At 35.1% G+C, this 25,671-nt stretch overlaps 1 protein-coding gene across 1 annotated transcript in view; it reads left to right on the top strand.

Annotated features, from left to right (window-relative positions):
* The window catches only part of DEPTOR (DEP domain containing MTOR interacting protein), a 187,810-nt gene extending 162,796 nt beyond the window's left edge, over positions 1–25,014 (top strand). Inside the window, exon 9 of the mRNA XM_051971027.1 lies at positions 16,753–25,014. Within this exon, the coding sequence (XP_051826987.1) occupies positions 16,753–16,881 (129 nt within the window). The 3' untranslated portion in view covers positions 16,882–25,014. The remainder of the gene's footprint in view (positions 1–16,752) is intronic.
* Positions 25,015–25,671: the final 657 nt, after the last annotated feature.

The raw sequence follows: 25,671 nt of genomic DNA on the forward strand, positions 1-25,671 counted from the left end.
CCACCATGGGGCCCATTCCATATATATCAAAAACATCTGAAGGCAGAAAAACTGTTCAGCTTTGATACACAATGATCTTGGGGAACCCCTGTTTCATACCTCAGGCTAGCTCTGAGAACTGTGGAGAAAGGGAGAGGGAAGGAAACAAGAATTTATTAAATTCCTATTATGTCAGACATTGTGCTAAAAAAAAAAAAAGTGCTTTACAGATATCTGATTTGCTCCTCACAACAACCCTAAAAGGTAGATACTATTATTATCTTCACTTTACAGTTGAGGAAACTGAGGCAAGTAGAGGTTAAGTGATGACTTATACAATAGTGATGACAGTATCACAACAGATGCTCAGGATGTGAAATCACATTTGAATTCAAGGCTACCTGACTTCAGGTCTAGTCTAGTTTGGATAATCCATTCTTAATCAATCAGTATTTCTTAAATGCCTTTTCTGTACTAGGCATTGTGCTAAGCACTAGGGATACAAAAAGAGACAAAAGATAGCCCCTGCCCTCAAGAAGCTTACAATCTATTGGAAATACTCTATGAATTCTATCTCCTATAGCCTGAACACAGTGGACAAGTCAATTCTGAAATTTTCCAAACATTCTTATTTGGTTAGGATTTTAGGAAATCTGTACTAAATTAGGCTTCTTAATCTCATATCCCCAAACAAAATAAATTGGAACCAGTTGGACACAGAACTTCAGCTAGGCCCACCCAATGGGTTCTTAATTCCATGGGATACAGTTGGACACTTCTGAATATTTATACTTGTGGATCTGTGGTCCCACTCATATGAAAGCATCCCCTCCTGGTGACATAGATTGCAATGCAGGGTACTTACCCATCTATACAACTCTTGCTTATGTCTTCCCTTAAAGTTTGGTAGATCCCCCCAGAATACTTGGGGCCTGTTTATTTTCTCTTGATAGAAAGAGAGTATCAGTGTAGTACACAAGTTACCTATTATTTATTTCTCACTTTTGCTGTGACACTGGCCAAATTTCCATTATTTTTTTTTTTTTTTGGTTACTATTTTGCTATTACACCTTTTTCTCTTTTCTTTTTTGTAATTCTTTGTTATTGTTATGTGTTGAAGCTGGATCACTCACACCCACCATCCCCTTTTCCATATTCTTTACAGACCACAATAGTTTCATGACTCATAGATATACAATTTCATGCCTATAGAACAGTTTTTAAAAATCATGCAGAGAGAAATCTTACATCCATTTTTAAGTGCTAATGGCTTTCCTCAGCTGATAACTGCCCTGTGTGTGTATATGTGTGTGTATGTGTTTTAAAGATCATATAGCTATGTAGCATGCTCAAATATTGTATAAAGATTGAAAAGAGGCTGCAATTCTCTAGAGAGATAATCCTGTGTTTGTCCAAGAACTGGCTTTTTGCCTACTCCCACACCACCCATTATCCAGGCAGTTGCATATTTGGTAGAGAGATTAATGGAGCTGAACACACAGCTGCAGATTTTCCCACTTTTTGAAAAAAAAAAAAGAACATTCAGCTGCTTAGAGGGTTGTTATGCATTTTCAAAAAGAATACTTATGTTACCACAACATCATCTGAAACCTCAGATTTGTAGGTAGTTTTGCTTTACTATTAGTAACCACAAATCTTGCATGAGCTCATAATGCTTGCCATGGGGTAGGCCCACATTTTGCTGAAGTGAAATCCTATCCAGTGACCCCAAAACCCCTGGAGGCTGGTTCAATTCTGGGATAGCCTCAGGGGTGTGAAACTTTTTCTAGGCCACTCTGGGAAACAGCAAGGACTCTTAAATAATAATAGTTATATGTTTCTATAGTTCTTTAAAGTTTGCAGAATATTTGATAAGTATTCTCTCATATGATGCTATAATATTTCTGAGGAGTGGTGTAGTAATAATAGCCTCATTTATAAATGAGTTAACTGAGGCAGAAAACAGTTAAATGACCTGCCCAGAGTCACTCACCTAGTAAACTAGTTTCTGAGACTGGATTAGAATTTAGGGTTTTTTAACTTAAGAACAAATGCTCCATTCACTTGCCACTGCAGTGGATTCTAATTAAGTCACAACTTCTAACTAATGGGCCTAAACTTCTATCTATAAGGCTTCCTAAAGTTAGCCAAGCTTCTAGGAATCTCTTAAACTGAAGATAAGGCATCTGGCTGTACTTCCTAATCCAGATCCAATATTGGGTTCCTCTCAGTTTGGTTCAATTTAACCTGCATTAAGTCTACTTTGTGAAAGGTTTTAAGGCTAACAAGAAAATAAAATCTCCACCCTCCAGGAATTTATGTTCTGGAGGATGGAGGGGAAAGAAATTGAAATATATCAAATGTATATGAAAAGTAAGTAGGATGGTAGCAAAGTGATCTCCAGAAAGACAGAGAAATCATAATTGGGGGCCATCAGAGAAGGCTACTTGCTGGGTACCTGCACTGGGGCTGTGCTTTAGAGAAAGTAAGAGACTCTGCCTGAGTGACTTTTCATTGGTCAGGAGGGGCTGCATTGTTTGCCTTCATTTTACTCATCTGTTTTCTCTGGGTTGTGTAAATTAAAAGAAATTTTAAAATTTTGTGTATGTATTTTGTTTAGTTTCTCACCAGTCATCATATATTAAATTAAAATATGGGGAAAATTAAATATACAAATTTCTAAAAAGATGATAGCTTTTCAAAGTATGAAAGCTACACAGTGCTATAAACAAGATATGGTAAAGCCCTAATAATAACAGGAATAAAGAAGAAGCTTGTGAATTCGTGTGTGTGTGTGTGTGTGTGTGTGTGTGTGTGTATGTGTGAGAGAGAGAGAGAGAGAGAGAGAAAGAGAGATGTAAACATAATTGTAATCAAATGCCACAGGAATAAATTTCAGGATTAATGGGGTTAGGGTACATTTTTAGAATTATCATACCCAGGGGTGTGCTAGAGCCAGCTGGCAGATTATTAAATTGTCAATGTGAGTATTTATACCTTAGAAATCAGCAAATGCTATAAATAAGGGCTTGATTTATTGTTCTGTTGATTATTCTGACCCAAGAAAGTGAAGGAGAAAATGTTAATACTGCAGATTAAATTTTAAAGTGTTATCCTTTCAAGAGCCATTTGTTAAACATTTATCAGTACACCAGTGGCTATACCATTTAGGGGAAAACTAGTAACTTGGTCCAATGACTATTAAAATGCAAACTAATTGAGGGCAAGGGATGTTTTACTTCTATCTTTTTATTCTTTTCACCTGGCACAGCACCTGACCAGAGAAACTGAGGTAAAAATTAAGTAATTTGCTCAGTATCACAAAGCTATTGGGTTTGAATTCAGATCTTTCCAACTCCAGCTTCAGCACTAGACTCTGCACTAAGTGGCTGACTGTATCTGGCCTCGTAAATGCTTGCTGAGCTAGTTAAATCAAAACAACCAGGGTTCAAATCCCAACTCAGTTACTTGACCCTGCTGAGTCTCAGTTTCCATATCTGTAAATTGAGAGGCTGGATGAGCTGACCTCTTTTGTCCCTGATCACAGCCAGAGGATTATCATTGTTCTTAATGCACCAGTCTCTCAATTATAAATACCAAAGCAGCCAGACTCAAGTTTGGTCCAGATGCACAAACAGAGTGACCCTTGTTGGTCACTGCTTGAATCAGATCTTTGTGAGAAAGGGTTTGGTGCCAGAGCAGCCTGGTTGAGTGAAGCCTTTGTGGAGCAGTGAATGCTTTCTGATTGTTCCAAAACATCACTTCCATCATGTCACACTTCTGCTTAAAGCCTTCAGTGGCTCCCCATCACCTTAAAGTTTAAGTCCTCCTTAAGGTAGGAAGAAACCATCTTTTTAGCTATAATAACATTTATGTAGTAGCTAAAGACTTTGTATAACATTTTACAAATCGCCTATTTTATCCTTATAAATCTCTCAGGAGGTAGGAGTGATTGTCATTCTCAATTTACAAATGAGGAAACTGAGGCAAAAATTAAGGGATTTGCCCAGGATGACAAAGCTAGTTGGATTTGAACTCTGGTCTCCCTAAGTCCAAGCCCAACACTGTATCCACTGAGCCTATATCCCAGCTGCCCAGTTCAGATAGTATGTAATCCTATAACTTACACTATGTAACCTCATGGCTACTTAGCAGTTTTTGTTGGGTTTTGTTGTTGTTGTTGTTATTCTTGTTCTTGTTCTTGTTGCTCTTCTTCTCTAGTTGACTGCCCAGAAGAGATATCCCAGATGTTTTCTCTTCTCCCTCAGGTCCCATTGAATTTTCCACTTTCTTGCTTTTCTCATTCTTAGTGGCTAAACATGGCTCCCTGCTAAGCAGATTAAGGCCATCTATTACCAACTCCTTCAACAACCTTGTTTGTTATTTTAGTCACTTTTTTAGTTGTATGCAACTCTTTGTGACCTCGTTTGAGTTTCTCTTGGCAAAAATATTGGAGTAGTTTGCCATTTCCTTCTCCAGCTCATTTTTCAGTTGAAGAAACTGAGGCTGCTTTAAGTGACTTTCCCAGGATCACACAATTAGTAAATGTCTCAGGCTGGATTGATCTGAGGAAGATGAATCTTTCTGACTACAGATCTGACACTCTATATAACCTAGTGGCCCTCAAACAATCTTATATCTACCTTAGAATTTAGCTGTATCCTTTTTTCTTTTTTCCCAGCCTGAAAGGAGGCTTTTCTGAATAAAGTGACTAGAATGCTGGATTTGGAATCAGAAAATCTGCCTTTAGACATTTAGTAGCTGTGTGACCTCGGGTCAGTAACATCTATTTGCCTCAATTTCCCCAACTGTAAATAGCACCATCTACCTCTCAGCATACTTTTAAAATGCTTATTCCCTTCCCCTTCTTCTTCCTCAACAAACCCAACAAACAAGAGGCTCTCTTGTTAAATGACCTTGTATTTATTTTGTTTTCTGTATGCACTTTATGGATATATGTTATCTCTTCCCATAGAATACAAATTCCTTGAGGAGAGAGACTTTTCTTACTTTTGTTTTTGTATCCTCAGAAGTTTGCACTGTTCTTGGTACATAATTAACTAATATTTACTAAACACCTACTATGTGCCAGGCACTGTGCTAAGTTTAATAAATATTTATTGACTGACTTGTTCATAAATGTGCTATTTCCTCTGTCAGGAAAGAAAACTCTGTCATTTTTTTTGTCTTAGGAAGAGATATAGGACTTGTTAAATGAAATATAACATATAAGTATTGGTGATAAGACAAATTTTAGGAAAATGCCGTTATACCTACATTAATCTATGTTGCTTTAAACAAACTGAGGCCTCAGAAAGAACTTAATTTAGAAAGGCCAAGGTCACCCTCTATACCCAGGGATATCATTGGGAGTTTTGCCACTGGTCTCCCAAGACTGGAGTGGAGAGTAAGGCTGAGGACTTTGCACAGCTCTGCCTCCCTTAAGTCAAGACCTCGTGGGGTGATATCATTGAATAACAAACAATAACAATAGCATATGCATTATGGAGTTCTGCTGAAATCACCATTCTCATTACATACTCTTCCTTCTCACCCTGGATTACCCCACAATCCCCTTGTCATTCCCATTGATGAGTTCTTCCTTGGGCTTCTTGTTTTGGGGAGTGTCCCAGATGCACCATCCTTCTTTCCTCTTCCAGATTGATCCATGCCCAGCTTCTTCCCTCATTAGAATATTTGCTCCTTGAGGACAAAGATGGATATATTTTTTTTTGTATTTGTACTTGATTGTATGTATGAAGTTTCTCTATTTAAAGGCCCACAAAACAAAATTTTTGTTTTTACTATAATCCGGCCCTCCAATAGTCTGAGGGACATAGTATCTGGCACACAGTACAAACTTAATGTTTGTTAACTGTCTAACTCTCTATAGAACATACTGCATCACTGACTTTTTTTCATTGGGGACAGAAGATATGATTTTTTAAAAATGTGAAGGGGAGAAAAACACCCTTCTGAAAACAGTCCGGTTCTCAAATTAACAACCATTTGGGTACTCTCTTATTATGAATACTCAAGGTTAAGCAACCATCCAGAGACTTCTTTTGTTAAAAAGAGAATCAAACCTTATGAGATTTAAAACTTGACACTCTAATATCATGAACATTGCATAGTTATAGCCCCATTTTTATTAGGAAGCAAAGACCTTTTATAAAAACATGAAATTGGGAAAGCTGGTTAAAGACAGAGAATAACTAGGGCAATCTCTGTAGCTAATTGTGCAGGTCATGGTGACTTGCAGCCTGAAGTAGGTAGTGCATAAATTATAATTATATACTTTGTAGTCACATAATAATAATGCCTAGTTACAGGGGTCCTCAAACTATGGCCTGTGGGCCAAATGCAGCAGCTGAGGGCTGCTATGAAGTTTCTTTATTTAAAGGCCCACAAAACAAAGTTTTTGTTCTTACTATAGTCTGGCCCTCAACAGTCTGAGGGACAGTGAACTGGCCCCCTATTTAAAAAGTTTGAGGATCCCTGAGTGACACTTTAAGATTTATAAATCACTTTATTTGTAAAGCTGGGTCCTGATTGGAGGCAAGTAGGTGGCTTGTGGATAGAGCAGCTGACTCTGGGCCTGGAGTCAAAGAAGACCTGAGTTTGAATGTGTCCTCAGACACTTACTAACTTAAATGAATATGGGCAATTTATTTAACTTCTGTTAGCCTTAATGTCCTGGAGAAGGAAATGGCAAACCATTACAGAATCCTGACAAAGAGTTTGGACTTGACTGAAATACTGAATAATAACAAGAAGTTCTGATTAGTGTAGATAATGAATCCTGTGAAGTGGTTACATTATTCAAATTCACATTGTAGCTTTCCATTGAGTTGGAATCTGTTATCATATTTTACATAATTATTACTTTAGATAGTTCAAATCTGAATTCACTCTATTACTTCATCAGATTCATTATTCACACTAATTGAGACCTAGCTTTTATCATCTCATTTGATTCTCACCACTTATTGAGGAGTGCTAGTGTTATCCCTATTTTAGAGAGGAGGAAATTAAGACAGAGAAACGTTAAGTGACTTGCCCAGAATCACATAACCACTAAGTATCCTAGGCAGGATTCAAATTCAGGCTTTCCTGATTCTACATCTGGCTTTCTATCCCTCATACTACCTAGCTGTCTGGAATTCTGTAGTCCTCTTTTCCAGGCTTCATTAAGCCTTGCCTCATTATAGTATATCATATTGCATTTTTAGAAATAAAGGAGTTAAAGTGAGAAACTTGGTACCTTTTAACCCCATCTTTAATTGTCACCTCATTCCCATTCTTATATTCAGAGCAATTATTAAAAAAAAAAAAAAAAACCACAGTTATTTGAATAGAAGTTAAGGGTAATAATCTGTTTCTGCCAAAGCACATTACATTACTTAATCTTATTGCCTTTTTATTTCTTACATTTCTCTGAATATCATTCAGTTTTCAATGATGTAATGAAATTTTGAGGGCTAAAAACCTGAATGTTGAATTTTCATTGGTTTATATATCAGTGGTGGTAAGCATTATGTTAGGTGCTACCTGTCAAATACAAAGCAGGAATATTTATCTATGTTTTGTCATCATTTTATAGGATTAGCTTTTCTAACGCAATCTTTATAGAAATTCATTGCTTCTTCCTTTACACATTATTTCTGAAAGTTGAACAGCAGTTACCACTAAAATGGTACCTTAGAGTCTGATTGTATAGGACAACCGGTTAGTGTCTCTCTCTCGTGAATAACAGAGAGAATAAGAGTAACTACATGATGTAGTTGACTTTGAAAAAGATGTCTTTAGCCAATATTTATGCTCTTTTAAGTCTTTAATTTCTATTTAGCAATATCATGATATTCAATTGAGAGCAAGGTTTAAATAAATACAAACATATAGGTATACATGTCCCCTTTCCACAAAATATGTATTTTCAAATATTGCTTCATTTAACTCTAGTTTTCTTTCATTTTTAAAGATGACTTTTGAATTCTCTTACTTATTTTGGCAAAAATCATAAGGCCACATTCATATCTTCCAACTGCTTAAGTGTTATTTGCCAATTTGCAACTCTGTTGTTCTCCCAATGTCAGTAGGAAAGTCCTTTGATACTTCCTCCCCAGTGGCCTCTTCCAGCTCCTCAGTACCTACCAATTATTCTCTCTGCAAGATAGATAACTGCTTCCTCCTAATCATAGGGAATACTAAGCTGTCTTTTCCTATATTATATCCTTCCCCTTCCAGATTTAAAAAAAAAAAAAAGTGGTGAAAAGTAGGAGAATATTCTACATGAGTCTACAGCTCTTTTTGAACAAACAATTCCTTATTATTGATTGGTATTGTGGTGAGATGTTTGCAAAGTAGATGTAGTTTTTTTCCCCTCTTTGAGGTTACACAATTGGATGGTTTTCCCACCATGCAAGAACAAATGTGTAATTACACAATCCCTGCTGGCTCTCAGTCATACTGCAGGGCTATCACAGCTGCCAGAACTAATACAGGAGGAGGTTGGAAGAAAGATTATTTTCTGTTAGTCTGGCTTCCTATCAGATGGGAGACTGGGGCCCAACCATGGTGTTATCCCAACTTGATCGCATCCTGAGGTCCTGTCGCCTTGCTGTATTCATATTGTTAACACTTAGAATGCTGGTTCTTAGGATTTTTTTTTTTCTTCTACTTCCCATATATGCAGGGAAGTCAGCTGCCCCTGCTTTTCCCAGAAGAATTCTTTTTCTCAGAAAGAGTATCACAAGTGTCCCTTTTGAAAATTAACAACATTAACTCAGGAAAAGATTAGCTGCTAAGCAGTAACAGGTGTGCCTGAGTAAAACATTGATAGTCTCAAAGAATTTTTAATCCCCAACTAAACTTGAGCAGAACACAATGGTCCAGAGTTTTACCTTAGATTAAATTCTTGATAAGGTTGAATGGAGTAGTAAAACCTAGTTGGAGGAGAATGTTAATCTTATCCTTTTCTTCCTATCCTGCTAAACCTTAAAATGAAGGCTTTAGAAAAAGGGGAAGAACTCTGGATCTCCCCAAAATATTGGTTATTAATGATCATTTCTCTCATTATAAATAGTCTCCTTTTTTCCTGTGCCCCATTTCCAGCTCCCCCTTTTAAAATTAAAGCATCTTAAGAGCTAGGTACTTTCTTGTTTTCTTGTTTTTATATCCCTAAAACTTAGTTCATTGCCTAGTATAGTAAACCCTAAATAATTATTTCTAAGGCTATCTCTACAGGTAGTTGAAATTGCAATTGGCAATTTGGCAATTGCTATCCTGTTTCATTGGTGCTAGCACAGGTGAAGAGCAGAGATTGGATGCGGAACAAATATATCTATCACCTATCTATGTATGTATGATGTATATATGTTGAATGAATCTATCTACCTACATGTCTGTCTGTCTATTCATCTATCTATCTAAGCTATTGGAATGAATATAATTACAGTGGGAGAAGAAAGTAGGAATACAGAGTCTTGGAGAAAAAAGTTACATGATAACTTTATTGTATATTTAAAAGGAATAACAAGTTGTACAAAATAGATTTGCAATTTCATATAAAAGAATCTTTTTTTCCTGTTCTATTATGTTATAGAAATAATATTCAGAATGAAATACATTTAAAAACAAAACACTGATAGTCCTTTTTAAATGAGAAATGAAAAAAAGATGATAAGTCACTGGATATAGGAGATAGGGTTCTTTTAAAAAATATTTTAAATATGTATGGGGAAAAGGAATGCTCTCCTTTCTTTACTATTTATGTGGGTAGAGGTTTAAAGAGATAGATTTGGAAGATAATGAATACTGAAAGTACTCATGCAGAAATAATTTTCATATTGTGAAGGAAAGAACAAAAATGATTTGCAGGAAATACGAACCCAAGATAAGTAAAGAGGTAATCAGATAATATCTATCTATGCTCATGAGTTCAAATCAGTGGATCTTTAAAAGTTTCTGGACAGAAGGACAAATATACTATTTTTCAAACTTCAAAAATAAGGATAGAGTCTGAAAATATAGGCTACTGATGTTGACTTTGAGCTCTAGCAAAATTCTAGAATGTATTATTAAATTATAGTTTGTTAACAACAAGAAAAGGAAGTAATTCTCACTGAAAGCCAACATGACATTATCAAGACTAGGTCCCAAAAGACTAGTCTGATTCTTTTACAGATAAGATAACTAGAATGGCAAATGAGAGGAACGAAAAAGAGATATTTTGCCTAGATTTTAGCAGCATTTTAGGCAAAATCTCTCATAGTATTCTTGAGAATACATAGACATATAAGCTACTTAGGTGCTTTTGGAAAGGTATGAATCTCTACACCAAAAGAATAGTTACTTGGTCAGTATCAACTTGGAGAGATATATTTTAATGGAGAATTCTAGGGATCTGCCCTTTTCTCAATATGAATGATCATATTTATCAGTCACTAATTAGTAGCATGCCTACAACCTTGCATATAACACAAAATTTGTAGAAATATATAACATGTTGAATTAGAGATAATATGTAAAAGATTCTAACAAACTGGAATCTAATAAGATGACATTTGTTAAAAATAAATTGTCTTATCTTATCCAAGATGGAGGAATTGGGGCTAGACAACAATTCTCATAAAAAAGACAGGGCATTATTTTTTGTGGTTATTCATTTGTTTTAGTCACACCTGATTTTTTGTGACCCCATTGGGTTTTCTTGGCAAAGATATTGTAGTAGTTTGCCATTGCCTTCTCCAGCTCATTTTGCCAATAAGGAAACTGAGGCAAATGGGATTACACAACTAAAGTATCTGAGGATGGATTTAAATTCTGATGTTCCTGACTCCAGGCTCACCTGAATACTTTAAGAAGCTAACACTAACAACCAAGTAGCACAGTGGGTAAAGCACCATATCTGAGGTCAGAGCCAAGTTCAAATCCAATCTCAGACATTCATTGGCTATGTGGTCTTAAACAAGTAATTTATTTATTTATTTATTTTAATTTAAATTTTATTTTATTTAATAATAACTTTGTATTGACAGAATCCATGCCAGGGCAATTTTCCACAACATCATCCCTTGCACTCGCCTATGCTTCGTTTTCTCCCCTCCCTCCCTCCACCCCCCCCCAAGATGGCAAGCAGTCCTATATATGTTAAGTATGTTGCAGTATATCCTAGATATAATACATATTTGCAGAACCTAACAGTTCTCCTGTTGCACAGGGAGAATTGGATTCAGAAGGTAAAAATAACTTGGGAAGAAAATCAAAAATGCAAATAGTTCACATTCGTTAAACAAGTTATTTATTATGTGCCATCTGTAAAATGGGGATAATAATAGCACCTATTTCCTAGGGTTATTATGGGGATCAATGAGATAATATTTATAAAGCACTTTGTAAACAAAATGCTATGTAAATTATAGGTATTGTTATAATAATTATTGCTATCAATAGTGAAGTATTTGAAGGGCTGTCATGAAATAGAACAATTTGACTGTTTGAACACAAGAGTGCAGAACCAGTTGTCATAGGTGGAAACTATAGAGACACAGACTTTAGGTGTATATGAGGGTATACGTTCCCTAACATGAAGACAGTTTTTCAGTTATTTCCCCATCATCAAAGCTGTTCAGTGGGTGCTAACATGACCACTTGTTGAGTGATCTATAAAATTATCATTCAGTTACAAGTTGGGCTTTACAAATTAGCCTCTGAGATATCTTCCAATTCTTAGATTCTATGATTCATATCTCCTTTATTGAACAGTCACAGTATTTTTTCCATGTATAAAATATACATGATTTGCAATACAGAATGTACTGTTGGCTATTAACTTTAAGTCCACTATAATTAAATGGATTTCCTGGTAGTACCCATGGTTTCTAACTAATTTTGCCTGTTTCTGTTTGCAGAACATTTTGCTATTTTAGAAATCAGCAGACTGTGGGTAGAATTAAGTCAAGAGAATCAAATGACACATTTCTTATTACCCTAATACTGATAATATTAATTATTTAGAATATGAATATGAAAATTTTGATGAATGTGTTGTTTGATGTACATATAATGTAAGTCTTAACATTATCCAATCCAGTCCAATCCATTAAACATTTATTAAGTTCCTACTGTGTGCCAGATACTGTGCTAAACGTTGAGAATACAATTTTAATTATTGAGGGCTCCTGCCCTCGAGGAGCTTATAATCTAAATAGGAAGACATTACACACAAAAGAAGGTAGAAAAACTGAAGGAGAGGGACACCAGAAAATATCTTGTTCCTTGGAGCTAAAATCAAGCAGATCAGTGGATGTAAACCTATTACCTCTAAATATCCTAAAAGCAATATAAAAAGAGAAGAAACTATCAATTTATATAAAATTATTCACAGCTAATCTGTTTGTAATAGTAAAAAGTTAGAAGTGACTTTTAGAAGTCCATTAATTGAATAATAACAAAAGAAATTATGATATGTTAATATATGGGATATATGTTTATTTAGATTTTTCAATTCAGATTTATATATAATTTTCTTGGTATTGGACATTCATCCAAACTCTTTCTATCAATGCAGATCAGCACTTCACCTGCAATGGGTAGCCTTAGATTATTATCTAGGGCTTGGGCCAGAGAAGTGGGAAGTAGGGTGGAGAATGAGGGGAGATATTAAGAGAATTGTCTGGAATCACGATCTAAGAATACCATGAATTCAGTGTGACTTTTGTCAGTGCACTAGTAAAGCAACTTTACATAGTGGAAGGGTGCTGGCCCTGCATCAGGATGAGTTCAAATCCTGCCTCAAACACTTACTATGTGACTCTGGCCTAATCACTTAATCTTTCTGTAAATCCGTTTCTTCAACTGGAAAGTGGGGATAATAAAAGTAGTGTTGTAAAGATCCTAGAGTTGTAAAGATCATATGAGATAATATTTATAAAGAACCTAGCACATAATAGCTATTAACACATAATAGCTATTTAATATTTCTTGTTTCCTTTCTTCCCTTTCCCATTTTCAGTTTCCTTTTCTCTAAAACACAATTTCTCTTTCATTTTTTTTTTTTTTAGTTCTAAAATGGTGAAAAATTTTAAATGACAAAGGATATCATCTAATTTTGATTGAGGGCTTATCCACATGTGAAGTCATAGGTTTTGAACATCATATACTATCAGGACTGTGGTGTTCTTATGACTTATTTGGCTTATTTATTTAAGCTAGGAGATAGTATGAGTGTGATCAAATGGAAAGATTGCTGGATTTATAGTCAGATCAGGAATTGAATCTTGTCAATGTCGATTTATTAAATACCTGCATTGGGCAAATTGCTTTATATTCTTCAGTTTTAAAATGAGAGAGTTGGATTTTTAGGCCTTTTCAAGCTCTAAGTAAATGATCCTATTATAAAACAGAATTAAATTAGACTAGGTGATGTCTCCAGGTCTGACATTCTGTGATTAAATATCAGGTGTGTGTGTGTGTGTGTGTGTGTGTGTGTGTGTGTGTGTGTGTGTGTGTGTGTTGCTAAATGGGCATCCCAGTTCCTGGAAATTTGATTTTTTTTTTTTTTGACTTGGTTGCCTTTATGATATAATAAGGGTAGAAATCACTTGCATTCAAGATAGTCTAGCATTGTGGTGAAATACTGTCTGCTAATTAGCAGAATTTTGGCTAATGACAACTGTAGATTTGAGAAGTTGAAGGGATCACAAACAGGAACTAATGTGTGAATCCTCAATGAAAAGAAAAGAAACAAATTACCTTTGACTTCAGAGATTTAGAAACCAGATTACTGCCACTGATAACAGCAGAGAGACTCTTTTCAGTGGCTGCTCCTAGTACTTTAGTTGTGAAGATTAATCCTAATGGCCATTATCCAGTGACATTTCTTGTTTAAACTTACTCGACTTTTAATACCAATATATTGAGTGGTTATAGGAGCTTGGGGCAGGTAGGTAGGTGGGTGGATAGAGTGCTGAGCCTGGAGTGAAGAAGACTCATTTTCTGAGCTCAGATTCTTCCTAGTTATATAACCCTAAACAAGTCACTTAACCCCATTTGCCTCAGTTTCCTTATCTATAAAATGAGCTAGAGAAGAAAATGGCAAACCACTACAATGTCTTCACCAAAAAACCTCAAATAGGATCATGAAAAGTCGACCGTAACTGAGTAACAACTGTCACAGAAATTTAATGAACGTCAGTGGCTCCCTATTGCCTTTAAAATCAAATTTAAATTCTTGTTTGTCAGCTAACGCCTTTGATGATCTAGCATTAATGTACCTTCCCAGAATTGTGTTATTTTGTTCACTTTCATGTATTCAGCATACATGATTTAATCCTTTTGCTGTTTAATAAGCTTTTTTTCTAGTCCTAGGATGTGTTCTTTAAATACTTTAATGATAATAGCTAACATTTACATAGCACTTAATATGTGCCAGGAATTTATAATTATTATCTTATTTGATCTTCGTAATAACCATTAGGAGGTAGGTGCTATTATAACTCCTATTTCACAGATAAGGGAATTGAGGCAAACAGAGGCAACATGATTTGTGCAGGGTGACACAGGTAGCAAGTGTCAGAGGCTGGTTTTGAACTCAAACCTAGCTGCCTCTACTTGTTTTTTCTTCTTAGAATCTCTAGTTTTCCTCAAACATCTATTCAAATATTGCAACCTACAAAAAGCCTTTCCTGATTTTGATTTTTACATACTGATTTTGTATTTTTGAGATATATATATATACATATATATGTATACATAAAGCATTTATGTAATCTTCCCTGTTATGCAAATTTCTTATAAATGGAGACTGTTTAATTTTTGCATTTGGTACTTAGTACTAGGCAGCTAGATAGAGTAGTAGATAGACATTGTACTTCCAGTCAAAGTTCAAATCCTGACTCGGATAGTTACTAGCTGTGGAATCCTAGACAAATCATTTAAACTCTTCCCCTCCGCAAGAACCTCATCTGTAAAATGGAGATAATAACACCTACCTCCCAAAATTGTTGTGATGATCAAATGATTGTAAAGAATTTTGCCAACCATAAATTGCTATATAAGTGTTAGCTTTGATTTTTACTTTTCACAGGGATTTAATAAATGCTCCTTGATTGATTCTGTGAAGCAGTCACATTATATTATAAATGAGACATTATAAGTCATCTGTGTTTCACACTCTCCAAAATTCTTTCTGAGCTAGTCCTGAAAAGTAGTCATATAGCCTCTGCTGACATGTCTAGTAACAGGGCACTTAGTATCTTATCAAACAATCTGTTTTCATTTTCAAGCAGCTCTAGTTGTTAAAAATCCTCTTTTATGTGCAACTGAAATCTGCTTCAATTTAACCTCTTCCCATTGGTCTCCCTTCTGTTCTTTAAAACCACACAAATTATCCAATATCTCTTCCCCATCAACCTGTCAAGTATTTTAAGATAGCAGAAGTATGCCCCTCCTAAATCTTCTTTTCTCTGAGGCTAAATACTCCCATTCTCTTCACCTATGCCTCATTTGTCATAGTTTTAAACCCCTTTAACTATCCTTGTCATTGTTCTCTGGAAACACATACATCACTCGGCTTTTCCCTCGTAAAATGTGGTACCCAGTGCTGTTAGTAGGATTTCAGATGTTGTCTGGTTAATGCAGGGTACACTATCACTGCAGAAATTCTTGTAATGAATGACATACTTCATTAATGTTGACAAGTTGAAAGTATCCTTCTTCTTGACTCTCTGAGTTTATAGTTCAACTAAAACTCTAGTCGTTTTGCATGAACTCCTGTTGATAAAAGTTAAAGAAGCTACCCTTTATTGACTTAAAAGTTTTTTTTTAATTTATTTTCAGTTCCAAATCTTCTCCATCCCTCTTCTGTCCCTTCCCCTACCCATTGAGAAAGCAAGAATAAGCTTTATTAACTTGAAGCATTTGTGTATAATTGAGTGTGAGAAATCAGAACATCTTAGATAACCATTCCTATCCATTGAACTCCTCAAAAATTGATGGACTGTTGTTTATTACTAATTATTAAACAAGAATTATTAACAAATAATAAAATAAGTGACAATATAATATATCATATTTGTATATATACTCATTATATATGCTATATTTATTATATATAAATATGTGACAATATAATATATTGTATATGTATACACATACATATTTGATAATATTTATATGTAATATAATAATGAAATAAGTGACAAAATAAGATTTCTAGTTCACTTTGTATATACTACCTCATTGGAACTTCAAAACAACTCTATGAGGCGGATGCTATAATTATTTCCATTTTATAGATGTAGAAACAAAGCTAAGAGGAGATAAATGATTTCCCCACAGTCATACTTGCCTAAGATGGCACTGAGTCTTACCGCTTACGTCTTGTGTTACATGTTATATCTACTATGCTACAACTTCATACAATTGGTTCAATGGAAAAAGCACTGGCTTTGGAGCCAGAAAGGTTGGATTTAGATCCTCCTTTCCTTGGACAAATCATTTAAGGCTCCTGAACCTCAGTTTCCATAGCCATCAAAAGAAGGAGTTGTACTGAATGGCTTCTCAAGCTCCTTCCAGTTCTGCATATCTTATCCTAAGATCTCATAAGAATTTTATTAAAAGTGTGTGTGTGTGTGTGTGTAGAAGAGTCAGTGATTAAAAAAAAAAAACAAAAGATATAGAAAAAATGTATTTTTTTTCTTTTAAAAATTCAATAAATTTTTGTGAAGAGCTTTGATTTCAAACAAGTAATTTTTATCTTTGTCTTCTCAGGTCTGTCAGTTCGTTGTTTCTGTGAATGGTCTCAACGTTCTGCACGTTGACTACAGGACCGTGAGCAATCTGATTCTGACTGGCCCAAGGACTATCGTCATGGAAGTCATGGAGGAGCTGGAATACTAAGGAGGAGACTTCCCCTTTCACCATTGTATCAGACAAATATAATCCTAACTACCTGCAAGGAATAACACAAAACAATGCAAGGGAAAAGCTGCCTTTCTCATTTAAATGGATGGCAGTGACCATTGATATATCCCTTACCCCCTTTAATTTACTTTAATATGTGATTTAAATGTGCAAGTGCCCTTTAAAAAATCCGTTCTTTTTCTCATTATGCAGTGCCACCTATTCAATGTTCTTTCAGTGTTGATCATAATGTATTCTTTTACTTTTATTTCTTTTCATTTTTAGAAAGAAACTGAAGTTCTTTTCTCTCCAAACTTCAGGATGCCAAAAATCCCTATGAATCATAGAATGTACTTGTATAGGTTCAAAATCTTAGTAAAATCAGTGTAAATCTGTGCATTAGCTTTGATAAAATTCAATGAACCTCATATCAAAGTGATATCTGAAGGGTCCTCAATAAACTATGTGCCAATTTTTTAAAGAAATAGATCAAAAGCATTGACATGTATGAACCCCTCTCCCCCCCTGAACCCCACTTGGCCCCTCTGCCATCGGCAACAAACTTTTTATTTATGCCATGCTTTGCAATATGATATGGAATAGAAACTTTTGTAATTTTTTTTTAAAGCATTTCTTAAAATGTTTTACAACTCTCAGAAAGGTACATTACCCTTCAGGGGCCAAGTGATTGTAGGTTACAGAAACTACAGTCACTTTTTTGGAATTAATCCTAAATCCATTGAATGTATATAGATTGTCATTTATGTATGTATATATGTATGTATGTATGTACATACCTGGGGCAGCTAGGAGGCACAGTGTATATAGTCTGGAGTCAGAAAGATCTGAGTTCAAACCTACCTTCAGATACTTACTAGCTATGTGATCCTGGGCAAGTCACTTAACCCTATTTGCCTCAGTTTCCTCATCTGTAAAATGAGCCGGAGAAGGCAAGAGCAAATCACTCCAGCATCTTTGTCAATAAAACCCCAAATGGGATCACAGAGATTTGGACATGACTGAAAACAATTGAATGTATATACTTGGTAAATGGTCAGCTGATGTTCTAATATGTCTGTTCCACTTAATTAGAATATCTTTTTACAGTGGGAAAAACAACAATGAACTACAATTTGACCTACAATGTGAGAAAAAGAGTCACCTTCCTATTTGGGGACACGTTTTCCCCTTTAGCATTAGCTTTCTTGTGTAACATGTTCTATGTCTTTGTGCTTGTTTGTTCAGGATTGTCTTCCACTGAAATCTGAGCTTGTTGTGTCTTTTGAGCTTGTGTGTGAATGGTGTATTTTCTTATTTTGTCATGAGAAAGAGTTTACTTGGGGTCTCCAGGAAGGAGATGAATCCCAAAGGAAATGATTAATGGCCTGTGTTTAGGATATCCAGGATTTGCTAGATACATCTTAATTCTGTGTAAAGGAATTCTAAATGTAACTAGATTGGTACATGTAGTATTGGATGTGCATTTATTAACCCCATTTCAGAAGGCCTTAGGATAGCTGACCCTTCATTTCTTGGTAAGTAATGTATTGTAACTATTTCTCCTCACTGGTAGAATATAAGCAAATGCAGTGCTTTGTAGCCTAATGCTTATCAAGAACGTTGAACAAGAATAGAATCTTTAACACTGATGTTTCTTTGGAACTCCCAGATAACATTTTTAAGGGGTTATTTTTCTTAGCATCCTTTAAATTGAACTCCGAAAGGGAAAAGATAGGATCTAGATTTATGATGTTACAGGAAGAATAGGGAACCCCTCAGCCATTGGTGATCAGCCCCTTTTCTGCAACTTATATCTTATAGAGTTGCTTGAATTATAAAAAAGTTAAGTGACTTCTCTGAGGTCACAGCCAGAATATGTAAAAGTCAGGGTTTGAAGCTAGGCATTTTTGGCTCTGAAGCTAAGCTTCTACCATGCTTGAGGGAAAATTACCCTTTAAATTTCTTTTAATATCTTAAAGAAATGAGGCAAATCTTTTCTATTATCAGATTTTTAAGGACTTTTCAACATAAGAATCCCAATCAAGAAATATTCTCCATCTTTTTTTCATGCTATGATGCCCTAATCTCTACTATTTTTAGATCATCTCCTGCTCTCCTTGCCTTATTGTGATATCTATTTGAACTCCAGATGCTTTAATTCCCTTTATGCAAGTGAAAACTGATATCAAAAGAAAAAAAAAACTTTAAGCAAAGAATTGAATTACAATGAACTAGAATGGTGTTTTCTAGCTCTTGTTCCTTGATACATGAATGGAACTTACAGGATCTTAGATTTAGAGCTAGAATGGGCAGTAGAGATCTTTTAGAAATTACTCAATCACCCTAGTCAACAAGTATTTCTCAACCACCTGCTATGTGCCAAAAATTGCTGTGCATGCTGAGATTATAAGATAAAAGTGAAACAAATTTTTCCTTAAGGAATGAACTAGACAAGACATCCAAACACATACACACACACGCACGCACACACAGAGATTTATAAAAGCCAAATGGAAAGTAGTGTTGGTCTAAGTCCAATTTCTTCATTTTATTGGTTAGGAAATTGAGGTATAGTGAAGGAAAGTGACTTAGCCTAATTCACTTGCAGTAAGTAGCAGAGCCAGGATTCATGATAAAAGCTGTGAATTGGGATCTTCTGCCTGCTAATCCAGGGCTTTCTTTGCCATATCATGACATTGGGTGGTGCCTCCCTTAATCTGCCCGTGGAAGTCAGTGCTATTAATGAATCCAGTGCCACAATTTGAGAAACACGGTCATAAAGGGTTTCAGATATAGAGTTTATGTATTTGTTCAATCTATGAGTGTCTAAACTTATCCCATTTGTAGCATAGGTGTTAAAAACAAGATTTGGCAACCTTCAGTTATAAATACAATCATTTCTTTTGATGGTACTTGTGTAAAACATTTACCTCCCTTCAGGGAGTGAAGTATTTTGCCGGCATGCCAGGCAAGTGAATTTCAGTACAAAATGATATTTCTGAGAACTTGAGAAGGCTCAATGAAATTCTCCTTGAGCATATTTTAGCCATGACTCCATACTGACCTTCCATTACAAGGGTCAATACACCAATTCAGAAGGATTTAATTTGCTTCATTAATTGAAAAAGTTGATAATTAATGTCAGAAAGTTGGATTAGAAAAGGCAATTATGTGATGATTCTCTTGTAAAGAACAGCTCTGTTCTGCACTTTCCTTGGGGGCAGCCAGAGTATACTTTATCTCCTTTCCATTCAAGTCAGCAAGTGCAGCTGTTTGCCAGGAAATGGACAAGACACAGGAATCCAAGGTCATTGTACATTCACTGACATCTGAAGGTTTTTCTCCTTTCACTCTTTATTGTAATGGCAATAGCAATAGCAGATATGTTGTGCTTTAAAGTATGTGAAAGTGCTTTATAAACATCTCATTTGAACCTCAAGACAGCCTGGCCTTTTAAGCAATCCAGTTATAATATCCATTTGACTAATGGAATTCAAGGACTTGTCTTTGGTCATATGGTCGGTGTTACAGGCAGGATTCAAATTCACTTCTCTGCTGACTCCTGTTAGAATCTTTTCACTACATCCTCACAATCAAAATCAAAGTGAGAGAGAGAGAGAATCTGATTTTAGAAAGGTTTTATACATAAACAATCATTCAAACTTAATTTCCAGGCTAATTACTATAATTAGCCAATTAGTCTCTGCTGTGACTGTAATTTTTAATTATGAATGAAGCTTTAAGTCTAATTAAAGCCCATAAATCATATTATCATAGAGCATTATTACTTTGGGGAAGTGTTGAAAGGAAATCTAGAAATCACCCAATCCAAACACCTCCCTTTACAAAGGAGGAAACTGAGAGTGATGTAACTTGCTCAAGATCATAAAACTGGATGGAATGGAGGAATCAGGATGGGAATCCAGATCTTCTAAATACCAGTCCAGTACTCGTTCTACTATATGGTGCTTCAACCATAGCAAATTACTTTATGTTTGTGGTGAAAAATAGAAAGTATGGTTAATACTTTTTTACTTAAGTGAATACACATAATATTATTATGATGAAATTAATAACATAATAATATTATATAAATAAGTAAAAAGGCATATCATGTAGTTTGTTACCAATAAAGTAGGATCATCATTGCACAGACTTCCTCTTATTTCATATCATGTGAAAAATTAGCCATTTTGTGTGCCCCTTTGATATTTCACCAAATTTTAAACTTGAAATTCCTTTTCTAAATCTCACACCTAGTATAGAGTAATGGACTCAGCATCTTCTGTGCTGTCAACTAGCTGTGTGATCTTAAAAAATTACTTGACCTCTCTGGATCTCAGTGTCCATAGCTATAAAATCAAGGGATTATTTGATCTCTGAAGTTCCTTCTTGCTATATTATTCTATTACATATATATGTATACATACATATATATACATATGTACATATAAAAATATATAGAGATATATAATTTTTTACTGGATTTCCAGTGCGGAACTCCAGATGCGGAATTCCCTCTTCTAATTCAAATCAGAATTTTCTTTTCTGCTCAAGGTCTTAGAGAGTTGCCTGGGACATGGTGAGAGTAAGTGATTTACTCAGGGTTATACAGTTAATATGTCTTAGAGGTTAGAGGTGAGAATTCAGTCATGGTCTTTCCAATGGCAAGTCCAGTTCTCTCCTCACTATTTTATGCTGCCTCTCATGATTCTGTGATACTTCTACAAAAATATTACGTGTATATACCTGGCACTCTCTGTGAATTTTTACAGTTGCTTTCTCTGCTTTCTTAAACGATATTTTTCTTTTTGAAAATAGAAGTTGGAAGTAATATGATTTTTTTGAAGTCTACATTAGCATAATATCTGCTGTCAACGCACATTTCAGCTCTTTGTTTATGAACTCAGTTCTATTATAGACAATGAAAAGCAGCAAGAGTAAATGATTTGTGTAGATCCTACTGTTTGACATTTTTGTGTTAATCCCTGGAAAACAGGTCTGTAAATGTATGGGGTGAAGATTCAATGAGTGTAGGGAAACATGTGGAAAGAATTAATTTAGAAATGGAATCTCAAAATCATAGAGTCTTAATTCTAAAATGAGACCATCTAAACCAAATTGGTCATTTTATAGATCAGAGAACCGAGAGCTTGAGAAGAGTAGGAATTTGTCCAAGGTCCTGCAGATAGCAAGATCTGGGACTTACATCCAAGTCCTTTGATACCAAGTTTCTCAATGTTGCAAAGTTGGCACAAAAGGAAATTGATGTCCACATCTTTTTGGTTGTTGTTCAAACTAACCTCTTACCTGTATAATTTTCCCTTTCAAATTTTGGTGTGGAAAGTCTTTTGCCAATACCTATTTTTAGCTGATGCTGTGAACTCAAAACGTTCAACTTTGAAGCACTGTCACTCCCAAGTCAGTGCTGATTTTTGTAGCCCCAGAACGTTCTAATTTAACAGAATTGATCAGAATGTTATCCTGGTGCTATCATCCAGGGTGCAACTGCTATAAAGTAGACTTTGGGCAACAAAATGCTTTTCCTCCTTGAGATATCTTGAAAGACAAACCCACAGAGCACCAAAATGATCATGATTATCGGGTATTGATATATATATGTATTGTCAAATGCATTAATATATGTACTTAAAATAGAAAATGTTGATTTCAAAATTCATTAAGACTTATTTGGGTCCTTGTTTTTTTTTTTTTAACTTGCTGCATAATACTGAAAATTATGGTTTGAAAAATAAAATATACACAAAGTAACAAAAAATTAATTTCCAAAACAGATTATTTTTTGTTTCAGCTTTCATGGTATTTTAGAATATATTAGCTATTTTATCTTTTAAAAAGTATGAAATTGATTTTCTACTAATTATATCAGGTAAAACTCAAGGCACTCTGAAACATCAATTAATATATACTCCAACAAAGAATGTACCCAAAATTCTGGTTTGCAAAACTGTACAGTAAGGTTTGTTTTATGAAATTATTTTGCTGGGAAAATATGCATTAAAAAGATGCTTCTGTATTTGATTAAGTATCAAGTATTACTGAATACCATGTTTATTCCTTCCATGTATGATATAATATTTCACTGGATTGATGGGAATACCCTCTCCATCCTTTTCTTGCAAATTGTAACTTACACATCCTTTTTTTTTGTCTTGGACAATTCTTGCCCATATCTTTCATAATTCTTCTATGGAAGAATATGATGGAAGCATTTCTCTGTTTATTTTAATATCCATAATCACTCAGCATTTCTTTCTAGGGCAGAATATTAATTCTATTGTTTCATGGTTTGGTTGGTTGATTAGTTGTTGCCCTTTGTTTTTGAAGAGGATCAAAAATGACATCACTGTATTAGAATCAAGTTACAGTGTGTCTGAATGTAGCTGATCAGACTTATATGAGCTTAGAATCCCCTGCCACATATTGGGCACAAATAGTCCATATGAACATTTGGGGTGAAATCTCTACATTTGTGCATCCATTTCAAAAGTCATATGTAATCATCCTGTTTTGGGATTTTACTACCCAAATATACTTTTTTGGGATAATCTTAATATCCAAAAACCAAAATATTTTCAAAGCATTTTCAGATACATTACCTCATTTTATCTTTATGATAGTGCCACAAGATGAATGAGGTAGATACTGTTTAACAGAAGAGGAAATGGGGGTCAGATAGTCTAAGTGACATGTCAGAGTTCTCACAAAAGGTTATTGTAATAGAGTGAAAAGAATGTTGGGAGTTGTATTCTAGTCCCAGTTATATCACCAGCTTGTTATGTGGCTCTTGGGAAAGTAGTACAAGCAGTAAAAATAGCAGACATTTTATTTGGTCCTTTTTGGTTTGCAAACCTTCCCATATTATCTCATTTTTATCATCACAACAATCCATGATATAAATAATACAACCATTGTGTTCATCTTTTTAAGGCCAAAGATAGTGATGAATCTAAGAATATAGCTACATAATTGGGCTGATCCTTTATGGCATACATACAGCTCATTGTGAAGCTCATCCTGAAAGCCTTTCCAACTTAATAGGACCTACGAGAACTTGTATTCTAGCAACAATCTTCAGAAACTCAGGATAAGCTTTATGCCGGAAAGGACTTTTTAAAAAGGGAATGCACTAACTAAAAGTCAAATATGCAGGAAATAATCTAATTGTTAATAAAGTATTTTAACCCCTGAAATTTGAAAGAAAATCTTACCAGCAAATAATATAAACAAAAAAGTTTAAAAAGAAACAAATGGATAAATAAATAAATGGTAGAACAACTTGAAATAAATATAAAAATGAATAAATGAGGGAATGAACTTAAAAGTAGATAGATCTTCATTAGATAAATAAATGCATTAGTACTATACCATTAGCGATGGACTAGCTCCTTCATATTGACAGAAATAGGAGCAGGGGAAAGCTGATCCATTACAGGCTCTCAGAGAGGCAAAGGGATGCCATAAGCTGGCTAATTCAATAGGAATCTCTCTCTACCACATCCCCAATAAGTAGTCATCTAGCTGTCATACCATCGGATCAGAGATAGAGTTAAAAGATTTAGACCATAGAGGTCATCAAATCCCAGTGCTCTCATTTTACAGAGGAAGAACCTTAGATTCCAAGAGTAAATGGTTTATCAAGGGCCAGAGTGGCTGAGGTGGGATTTGAATCTAGAGCTTCCTGAATTTCCAGAGAAATCCATCATGATGAATAGATCCTTCTTGGAGTAATTATGAAAGATATGAGCAAGAGTTATATGGAACAAGAGGAGGGGGAATGGCTTTTGACTCCAAGTTCAACACTCTAATCATTATACCATACTGTCTCCACTTTAAAACATTCAATCAGGGTCCACCACCAAACATTTAAGACATCCAGGATTTGTTGCATCCTGATATAGACCATTCCACCTCTGATCAGCACTAATTCTTAGGGAGATTTTCCTTATATCAAGTCAAAATCTGTCTTTGCAACTACCAATTATTAGTCCAAGGAGAACAAATCCAGTCCCTCTTCCATATGGTTTCAAATACTCACAGATGTTTGTCATGACCATTCTTCTATCTCAAGACCTCTTCTCCACAATAAACATCCCTAATTCTTCAGCACATTCATGGTATGTCCTTTAATCTCCACCATCTTAGTCATTCTCTTCTGGAAATAATTAAGTTTCTCTGTATCCTTCCTAAAATATATCACTCAGAGTTTACTATATGGAAAACAAAGAAAGTCATCACATTTCTTCTGGGCTAATTCAATTCTGCTTTGTTTATGGAGCACAACACCTTCTCTGACGAGGCTATATCATGCCATGTCATACAATTAATTCCAAAGCTTTTGAGAGATCTTAAAAGTGTTCTTGTATCATTTTTTTTCCTGATCACAATGTGAGTGTTTGCCCTGTGTGAGTTCTTCATAAAATAGTTTTTTTAGGCAAGAAAAAATCTGGCATCTGAACAACATGGGCAGCCCAAAGGACTAAGCACTAAGGTTTGAATGCTTGGCAGTTTAACTCGAGAAAGGGCCTCCGTGTCCGGTATCTTGTCCTGCCAGGAGATCTTCAGAATCTCCCTAAAACAATTCAAATGGAAATGATTCCGTTTCCTGGCATGGAGCTGGTATATTGGCCAGGTTTCACCGATATACAACAATGAGGTCAGCACAATGGCTCTAGTTGAACTTCAGTTTGGTAGACAGTCTAATATTTTACCTTTCCCACACTTTCCCTTGGAGCCCAAATAATGAATTATCTGGCAATGCATGTG

This window comes from Antechinus flavipes, chromosome 1 (assembly GCF_016432865.1).
Source record: "Antechinus flavipes isolate AdamAnt ecotype Samford, QLD, Australia chromosome 1, AdamAnt_v2, whole genome shotgun sequence".
Taxonomy (NCBI): domain Eukaryota; kingdom Metazoa; phylum Chordata; class Mammalia; order Dasyuromorphia; family Dasyuridae; genus Antechinus; species Antechinus flavipes.